The 10,753-nt window shown below is 34.5% G+C and overlaps 1 protein-coding gene across 1 annotated transcript in view; it reads right to left on the reverse strand.

Annotated features, from left to right (window-relative positions):
* The window catches only part of LOC107914858 (transmembrane emp24 domain-containing protein p24beta3), a 35,001-nt gene extending 29,246 nt beyond the window's left edge, over positions 1 to 5,755 (reverse strand). The window contains exons 1-3 of the mRNA XM_016843908.2: positions 5,347 to 5,755; positions 4,595 to 4,781; positions 4,281 to 4,388 (exon numbers count right to left, since the gene is read on the reverse strand). Of these exons, the coding sequence (XP_016699397.1) occupies positions 4,281 to 4,388; positions 4,595 to 4,781; positions 5,347 to 5,556 (505 nt within the window). The 5' untranslated portion in view covers positions 5,557 to 5,755. The remainder of the gene's footprint in view (positions 1 to 4,280; positions 4,389 to 4,594; positions 4,782 to 5,346) is intronic.
* Positions 5,756 to 10,753: the final 4,998 nt, after the last annotated feature.

The raw sequence follows: 10,753 nt of genomic DNA on the forward strand, positions 1-10,753 counted from the left end.
GTGTTTCCACAAGTTGTTTTGTATTCAAGAAGTCTCATTCATTTGAAATTCATAAGAACTCTTTCCTCATCTTTCGAATTGAAATTCTTGATTAATTCTTTACTGAATTTTCATAATTCTAATTAGATTCTTTTTCTTGGAATTTTTAAAATAATTTTTAGAATAATCCAAGGTCTTTAGTGCACGATGTTGTTTGTTCAAGGTCTCTTTTAGTTGATTATTTGGACTTTAAATTCAATTCCAAGTTTCTGCATCATTTAATCTAGTTGCTGAAGGGGAGTTGTGCATTTAAGGGTCTTGGCGAACAGTTCACTGGGAGGCACAAGGGAACTAGTTTGTGACAGATTTCATGATTTTACCATTTGAGAGGTGTGACTTGTCTTAAGGATCCAGTTGTCACTCTTAACAATGACTGCTCACATTTCCAATGAGGATCTTCAACAACTTTTGACAAAGTTTGAAGATAGTTTTCAGACTCCTAAAGAACTTCCTCCTCATAGACTGTAGGACCATCAAATTCCTTTAAAGGATGAGAGTCTGGTAGTCTAGATCAGGCCATATCATTACCTCATAGGTCAAAAATGTGATATGGAAAGGCTAATCCAAGAAATGCTACAAGCAAGCATTATTAAAGATAACTACAATCCCTTTGCATCTACAGTTGTCAAGGTGAAGAAAAAAAATGACAGTTGGCACCTTTATGTAGACTACAAACAACTCAACCAACACACTATCAAAGATAAGCTTCCAATACATGTCATAGAGGAGCTACTTGATGAATTAGGGCATGCTTTTTAGTTTTCCAAGCTCGATTTATGGTCTGGTTATCACCAAATCAAGATATGGGAGAAGGACATCCACAAGACTGCATTTAGAACACATGAGGGCCACTATGAGTTCTTGGTCCTAACCAATGCTCTTAATTTCCAAGAATTAATGAATGTTGATGGCAAACCTCTTCAAAGGAAGTCAATTTTGGTTTTTTTACGTCACATCTTAGAGAAGTTTTAAAACTCTCGAGGGAATATCAATTATATGCTAAGAAGACCAAGTGTAGCTCTGATACCATTGAGATCGAGTACTTGGGTCATATAATCTCAAAGGGATCAGTGGCCATAGATGCCACAAAAATAGAGTGCTCACAAGTCAAAAAGTGGCATTCTTATTTGATTATGAGGAGATTTTAGATCAAGATTGACCACCAGAGCTTAAGGTTTTTGTCAAATAGGCAAACTATCACTCCTTACCAGTAAAAATAGGTGGCAAAGATGTTTTGCTACGATTATATGGTCACCTACAAAAAAGGTATTTAAAATGTTATGGTTAATGCCTTATCTAGATGGCCACAAATGCAAGAAGGCAAACTGCTTCAGTACTCTACATTCTTTGGCCTGATGTGTGGACCAAGGTGTTAGATTCTTGTCTCACGAATGCTAAACTCCAACAACTTTGTTTGGAAGTGCAGCACCAACCTCACTTCCATCCCAAATATTCTTGGGATGGCAAGGTTCTTAAGAGGAAAAGAAAGGTAGTGATTAGGAATAGTGGCACTCTCATGAAGGATCTCTTTTAGTATTTCCATGGAGGGGTAATAGGATGTTATTCAAGTATCCATGCTACTTGATACAAAACAGCGGGGCTCTTTTACTAGAAGGTTTATCAAAGGGCATCAAGTAGTGGGTGAAGGAGTGTGTCGCTTGTCAGATCTATAAAAGTGACAATACAGCTCATCCAAGGCTCTTGCAACCTCTGCTAGTACCTAATCGAGCTTGGGTAGCAATCAGTATGAATTTCATATAGGGTTTACCAAACTCAAAATTGAAGGATACCATGCTGGTGGTGGTAGACTGATTGACCAAGTATGGCCATTTTGTGGCCTTGTCTCATCCATTCTCAACCTTGACAGTGGCTCAAGCATACATTACTCACATCTACAAGTTGCATGGCACACTTGAATCGATTATGTCAGATAAAGACAAAATGTTCATCAGCAAATTTTGGCAAGAACTATTCAAGAGGCTTGGCACAAGCCTTCACATGTCCACTAGGGGTTCATTCGGTTAACCGACCCGAAATAACATTAATCGAATTAATCGACCTTTCAAAATTTTTAACCGTTAACCAAACTGAATTTTTTTCAAAAAAATTTAACCGAACTAAAATTTTTTTGGTTAATTCGGTCGGTTAACTGAATTAACTGAAAATTATATATTTTTTATTTTTGGTTAAAAATTAACCGAATTACCTGAATTAACCGAATTAACTGGATTATCCGAATTAACTGAATTACCAGAATTAACGGAATTAATTGAATTGAATCACTACATAATTAAATTATTTTTAGACTTTTAGACTTTAGTTTTAGTTTTAGTTTTAGAATTTTATTTTTATTTATTAAATTATTTGTAATTTTTATGATTGGGTTGGGTTGGGTAATTGAGTTGGGTTGAATACTTGGGTTTGGATTGAGTTTACGTGAATAGTGGGCCTATTTATATATTAAAATTTTATTTATTAATTTTTTCGATTAAACCAAAAAAATTCGGTTAACAGACCGATTTCAAACCGAATTAACCGTTAACCGAAAAATCAATAAATACTTAATCGATCCCCGACTAAAAAAATTCGATTAACCGACCGATTAATCGAATTCAGTCGATTAACCTAATTTTGCACACCCCTAATGTCCACAACCTATTTTCCTGAAATAGATAGCCAGACAGAGATTATTAATTGTAGCTTAGAAGGTTACTTGAGATGCATAACTGGTGAAAGGCCTTAAAACTGGTTCTTATGGTTGCCTTTACCTGACTGATGGTACAACACCACCTACCACTTAGCCATTAGGTCTACACCATATAGGGCCTATATGGACAAGAGCCTCCACACCATCTGCCTTATTTAGCTGTTATTTCTCCTATGGACATAATGGATCATAACTTTCAACAAAGGGAGGCAGCAAGGCAGCTTTTGAAAATTTCATTTAAGAAGGGCTCAAGATCGAATGAAACAAATACTAACCACAAAAAAAGAGTGATAGAGAAGTTTAGGTTGGTGACTACGTATATTTGAAGCTATATCCTTATATACAGCATACAATAAGAAGACAAATGAATCAAAAGCTCTCTCTCAATATTTTTGGTCCATATGTTGTGGAAGCTTGAATAGGGAAGGTAGCTTACCGATTGAAGCTACCAATAGGGTTTCGAACCCATCCTACCTTCCATGTTTCTTAACTCAAGAAACATACTGGAAAGGCCCTAACACAAGCCAGTCTGCCACTAGTAAGGCCAGATGAAGCCCTTCTCAAGGAGCCAATCCGAGTGGTGGATAAGAGGATGGTAAAGAAAAAGAATCAGGCTGCAACCGAGGTCTTAGTGAAATGGGCCACACTTTCCCAAAAGATGCTACTTGAGAGAATCTACAAGATCTTAAGCAACAATTTCCACTGTTTGATCCTTGAGGATAAGGATCCTTTTAAGGATGGGAGTAATTAATACGGAAAGGAATTCTTAATGGGCAGCTGCATTCAAAAATCTATTATGTTCATTATTTTCATTTTATTTCCTTGGTCTAAACACAGCATTTTGATGTTTTAGATGTTTAGTAAAATGGTTCGCTTTAGTCGGATTGTTTAGTGACTAAAACGGCACATTTTTAAGCTTTGTATCAGCTAAATGAAATAATGCATTTCAAAAGCACAGCTGTCAAGTAATGGCTTCCTTAACTGATTCCCAAAACCGTTGCTCCTTTTCCCTCTGAAGCATGTTTAGAGAGGAAAAGTTGTTACGAAAATTCAACACTGATTTTGCTTCTCTGCTTTTCTTCTTCTTCAATCTCTTTCTTGTTGCTTCTTTTCTTGCTATTGTATTTATGTTTCATTTACTTCCATAACATAGCCATCTAGATTAGTTTTACCAAACCGCACTTAGCATTAAAATGACACATTTCATGGTATTTAGCATGAACTAAGTGCATCTTGTAACATCCATATTCTTTAGTTGGAATTTGTCATTAACAACAAAGGTGGTTGAAAAGAATCTAGATATTGATAATGGCAAATTGACAATACTGTAGGTGTTAAGTCAGTGAAAGTCAAGGCTGGCAGTGGCATTGCATCAGAAAGAGACCAATTAGAAATGAACAAAATACATATTTAAATGACAAAACCATCCCATTAGCCCAAAAGCATTAGAGCTAGCTAGCGTATTAAATTGGAAATAAAGCTTTAATTATCAACTTTCAACTCAACGCAAAAGCAGAAAACGGAAGCAACTTACTGTGACGATGCCGAGTATCACGAGCTTTCAAGTACTTTTGTTCTGCTGTAACAGACTCCAAAGCCTCTCTCAGCTCAGCAATTTTAACATTAATTGGGTTCAAATGTTCTGTAACAAAAAAAAATGAAGGAAAAATGATCAAATGTGGGAAAATAAAATATCAGCGATGAACATACATACAGGGCAAAAAAACAAAGCAACTTAAATGCAATAGCCAAAGTTGAACACCAATAATAACCACCATTTACAGCTTTCCCTACAAACAAATTAGATAAATAGACATAAAAATACTGCAAAAATTTTTTATAACAAACCATCTTTGGCAAGGTCATGATCAGTGGGAATATGGCCGACATGAATATAGAAAGCAATGGTCTCTGGTGTTGAGTAGGGATTGTGAAAACAAAACTTGTACATTCCACTTCGCGGGGCCTTGAATTCAAACTTGTCCCCAGATGTCCCCTTCAAACTGTGAACCGTATTACCCCCAGGCGAAGTTACCTGCATTCAACAAAATATCCGGCAGATTGTAATAAGCTGTTCTTCAAGGAAAACTAAAACCAATTTTAGACTCCTGAAATAATACTGAAACATAAGCCTAAAGTTCAACACAAGTACATATCCCACAGGTCAAATCAGATCAGTTCAAATGAATGAGCCTAAAGAATAGACCCCCCCCCATCGTACACCCTGAAAACATATTATATCATCTACGAACCATTAAAATCAAACACCCACAAGCAGTAGATCACAAATTTACAAATTCAAAAGACCATCCAGAAACATTCAACAATAGTCTCCATGGTTCCACGAAAAGCAACGTATCAAAAATCTCAAATTTCATAAAAGAACAACCAACCTTTAGCCAATTGAATTAAATATGAAATTATCCTAAGAAGCCAACTTTCTCCGAATGGAATTCGAGACCCAGACATAAAACAATTGAAAAATGGGGCATAAAAAGTCGACCATTACCGCAAGGAATCAAATACCCAGATAGCAAATCAAACCAAATTTCGCCAAAAAAGAAAAGACATCAAAGTCAGAGAACGGGTAAATAACTTACGGTGAAATCAATGCCAGGATGATCAGAACTCCAGAAAATATCGTGGTCGACGACGACAAAGTTGCCCGAAATTGTGTCGCCTTCGTAAAGCACGTATTCATAAACGCATTCCATGTCGCTTACGGTCACCGAAAGGGAGGAAACGTTTCTCGCCCAATTAAAAAGAAACAAACAAATCAAAGCCCACTTCTTTCCCCATCTCTTCTCCATCTGTTTTAGAATTTCGATTTTTTTTCCCTGAATTGATTTCTATCTAACGGCTTACGGTCTGAAAAATCTGTACGTCTCTTTTATCAGAGCTTCCATTCCACGAGTCAGTAGTGCACTTACCATATAACTTCCATTTATGAACGAAACGCCGACGTTTCCTCGACGTCGTTCCGCATCTGCTTTTACTTTTACCCATTATTCTTTTTAATGCTTCTTTGACCCTTATATTATAGTTAAATTAGCAATTTGGTACCATACAATTTTTTATCAATTTGTCCTTGTACTTTCCTTCCGTCTACCCGATTACCTTATCCATATTTTCCGTTAAAATCACCTCATCCGATCAAACGCTATTTTATTTAAAAACAACTTAAAACTCTTTAAAAAATATCAAATTGTAAAAAATAATTTCTAAATTGTCCAATAAAATACTAGAAAAGTTTTAAAAAAATCATAAATTTCTAATTTTTCTATGAAAAAACCCAAAATTTCAAACAAGTGAATTTAAAAAAAATTATGAAAATTTTAATATTTTTCTTAAAGTTTTAGAATCGCTGCTCATAGATGATTCGTTGTGTATTTGGGAATTTAGACGTAGCCTAAACCTCTACTCTAAATTCTGAGTGTAAGTGTTCCCGCACCTATGATTAAATGTGGGATATGTTTGTTTGTGAAATTGTGAAATCATGAACATATGAGATGCTATGATATGTGCTATGAGTTTATGTTGACTATTGTGGAAGTGAATATGAGAGTATATTATTCATGTCATGTGACGGTAAATACGAAGGTATGTTCTCATGCCTTGTGGTAGAGATTACATTGCGTTAATAATGTGAATATGTAGCGAATATGTGCGAAAAATTGGTACATAAATATGTGATATTAATATGGATACTTTGGCCTTGTGACTTAATAAGAGCATTGGATATAGTTGGCTACCATTGTGAGTACTCACCTATGTGAGTTGTGATATATGGGGTGCTAAGGCCTAGGGATAATGTTGGAGAGATAAGGGAATGTGAGTCGAGCTCCATTCATCTGGATATGCATGTGTGGTGTGTTGGAGAGTGTTAGCTATACGCTTCGCTTATGGGATATGATTGACTCTACGAGTCTATGTGTGGTGTGATGGAGATCCGTGTATCCGATGAGTGGTGATAGAGTCCACTTTACGTTTCATAATCTCAAGAGCCAAATTATCATACACTGTGACTAAATGTGGTTATATGTAATTATATGTGATTATATGTGATTGATATGTGTTGGAATATATATATGCCTAAACATTTGTATAAATAAAATGTAAAAGAATGCATGGAATATGACTACATATATGAATTATGGCACTTAGTTAATGACGTTTTGGGAATATGTTGTATGTGGTTTGGTTGATGCATGACGACTTGATTGCGTAGTGGTTGTTCTAGGCATTCACTAAGCTTGTTAATCTTATCCATTCCATTTTTGTAGAGTAGTTGTGTTCTCGATGCGAGTGGTGTGGTCGTCGAGGGATTGATCCAAGTCATTCTTTATTCATTATAGTAGGTGTTTTGCTTATTCTAGTTCTAGAGAATAAAAAGGCAATGTGGTAGACATTTATATCAGACTGTTAAGACGTATTTGAGATTATTTGCATATTATGTATGTTTGGAAGCATGTGGACTTGGATTTGGTATTTGGACTATTGTTTTGCACATTTTGATGCTTACATGACTAGGTAAATGAAGCATGATGTTTAAGGATGAAGTTTGAATGATTTAAATGCTCTTATATGCTGAACTTTTGTAACCTGAAGTAAAGGTGTTGATATTAGGGCTTTTAAAATGATACCTCTGTATTTTTGAAAGTGCAAGGAGTTAGAATACCAAATTGGTATCGATACCTTACGAAAGGTACCAACATTTTTTGATGTTTTAAAATTTGGCAAGAAGTAGAATGCTAGTTTGGTATCGATTTTCCAGGTGGCATCGATACCACTTAAAGGAAATATCAATACCATAGAGGCAGTATCGATACATACGTAATATTTTTGAGAAAATTTTATAAGTGGTCCTAATGTATGATTAATGCATATGTTATGCTATTTTATGAATTTTTAGCATGGTTTATCAATAAAACATGAATGTATGGTTTATAATTCATGATAATGCTATGTTATTATTAATTGAAAACAAAGATGCATGAGAAATAACATGTCATTTTAGATGAACAAGTAGTGAGATGGTGGTGTGGCATCTTGATATTTGGCTTGGCATTCAGGCCGATATAGAGTGTTACATTTGGTAGTATCAGAGCCTTGATTCAATAACTCTTGGACCTAGGTGATTGCTGTATGTTTGGAGTTTCAAAACTCATGAGTTTAAATTTCTTAGCTTTCATGAAATGGTTCATATGATTCTGTTTGAATTGCATGAGATATCTCTTGTTTGTAAGGCATAAGGGGTAGGAATGAGAACATATTGCCTTTAATTCCAAAACTTTCTTGCAGGAATGAGACTTGGATCATTTCCCCACCACTTACGCCGTTTATTTGTTTGTGTGTGTATGCTAGATAATTAGATATGCCTCCTAGACGTGTGAATGTGAGAGTTAGTACTTAGGAGGATGGTACATCCTTTGCACCTCCTGTGCCGCCGCGTAGGGTAAATATTTTTGATGAGAGTGTAAGCCCTCTGATGGAAGCAAGTTAGAGGGTTTCAGTGGATTGCTGGTGCTAACCCTGCTCCTGCACCTACGAATCGGGACATGTTGCTTGAACGTCTTCGGGAATATTTACATGTGAATTGGGTTGAATTGTGTGTGAATGTGTAATGCGAATGTGCAAGTATACACGTCAAATCAAGTAATAAAGTATTGAGTGAGTATCACCTCCACAAGGATTAGAATTGATTAAAATAATTGGTTACGTTATTACTTATGAAAATTACTAATTAAACTGTGCAAAAGAAACAAATAACAAATTTATAAAGAGACTTAATGAATAGATTAATAAAATCAATTATGAATGAAAATATGCTAAGGCAATTTAAATGTTGAAGCAATTCTCAAAGACTAAGTGGGGAGGATTTTTACTGTTGAATGATAAAGGTTGGAATTACTCGGGTGTTATTTTTATATCATAATAATGCCATGGCAAAATATTGACCATTCTATTGCTCAGGGATTCACTACTGCAGTTTCTTTCTTTCAAAAGCCAAACTTTGAGCTATCATTCTGAGTTTTTGTATGTCTACAAAACTCAAGAATGATACCCAGACTGTTCTTCCTTTCCTTGTACAGATCACAACTTTTATGTCTAGAGTGCTGCAAATATTCTTTCGAGTACTCGCATGTATCAACCGATAATAATCCAATCTATTTAATCTTTTCAGAATTAATTCAGATCTAATAACATACCATAAAATAATCTATGTCTAGAGTTGCATGCATGCATTTAAAATAATCACAAATCGAATGAAATAGTAATCTACTTAAAATCAGAAAATGGGCTTTAAAAGATAACAAAAATTCACCCAAATAATTCCAACCTAATGTGATTTAGCTCATGGGTTGGAAATTCAAATCCAAAACAAATCCATTTAACATCATCATTTAAGCTTACGAATAACAAAGTTCAAGTAAAAAAAATAAAGGCAGAACTGCAAGAAGCTCTTGCTACTCTAGTTTTCACTTTAATAATGAGAATTGATGCAAAACTGAGGGCAGATTTCTCTTCCCCTTCCTTATGTCTATGACTTTTCTCTTTTTTAACTTGTTACCTTCTTATCTCTTTTCTTTGAGATTTTTCACGAGAATCTGATGCAGAGAGAAAAACTGTTCTCCAATTCTCTCACACCTAAAATCCTCTTTGTTTTATTTTCTCTTTCCTCCTTTATAAGGTAGGTCCCTTCCTCTCAATACATACCTTTTTGCTTCCTCTTTTTTAAGGTGGTTTATCTGGTACAAGTACAGCTTACTGAGAGTGATGTGGACTGAGTGTTGCGTCATCTTTCTGAAATTGACATGGCATTCTTGTTGGCAATCTAACCAACAATTTGCCATGGCAATATTTCACTTCCTTCATTTTTCTTCTCTTTTCTCTCTTCTCTTCTTCATCCTGCACTTGCTGCCAACCACAACCAACACCTTTCTTCCTCAATAATAAAAGTAACAAATAATAACATTTATAGCACAATCCAAGTTTTGTTATGTAATGTTCTACAAATATCCTAAAAATGCAAACATATTTACTTAATTATATATAATTAATTCAATCTAGAGGCTTGAAATATAACTATTTTCAAAAGTTATCACACCCCCAACCCTGAATTATTGCTTCAAAATATGTATGAGTATGCATGAATGCATAAATTTTCCAAAACACACAGTTACCATATATATCGTTAAACCATTTGCTGTATATTCTATACCATTATTCTCAATAGTCTTCTATTAAAAAGAAAAAAAATTGGTTCAAGTTTTAGAGGCTTGTTTAGCAAATGAAGTGCAAAAAATATTTCCTAAAAATAAAAATTCCTAAATAATTATGCAATTCTAACTATAACAAACCTCTCTTAATGTATTTCGGTTATCTATCCTCTAAACTCAATTTCTTTATTCTCATTTATTCTGTCATATCAAAATTTTAAGTACAAATATTATTTTTTCTAGGGAATTCATCTTGTCACATGGTTTCTTTTCTTGACAATCTCAATGGAGCATACACTAGATTGCCAAGTAGTATATCATGCCACAATTTGAATGTAGTTCACTCATGAAGCTAAAGCTTTAACTAAAAAGATGAATGGAGCAAACAACTACCTCTTTAGCTAATCAGCCTAGAACTATAGTAGAGTGTCCCTAAATCATTATTATTATTTTTACTCACTCTTATTTGCACTTATTTTTCTGATCAATAATACGATGGATCAAACAAAGCATTACTAATCTACTCAATAATTTCAAACATTAGAGTGTAAAACTATTGCCATGGTATTCCTTATTATTCATAACCAAATTATTGAATTTAGGTTCAAGAAATTCTAAATGCATTAAAAGAACTCTACTACAGATTAATTGCAATGATACTTAAGTTATTCTACTTTTAAGAATCAATTTTAAAACAACTATCCTAAGCTAAACATGCTTAATCAACTATCACAATTTTCTAAATTAATCAAAGAGTTAGTATCCTCATAAAAAATCACCGATAACA

The sequence above is a fragment of the Gossypium hirsutum genome, chromosome D10, assembly GCF_007990345.1.
Source record: "Gossypium hirsutum isolate 1008001.06 chromosome D10, Gossypium_hirsutum_v2.1, whole genome shotgun sequence".
NCBI classification, from domain to species: Eukaryota; Viridiplantae; Streptophyta; class Magnoliopsida; order Malvales; family Malvaceae; genus Gossypium; species Gossypium hirsutum.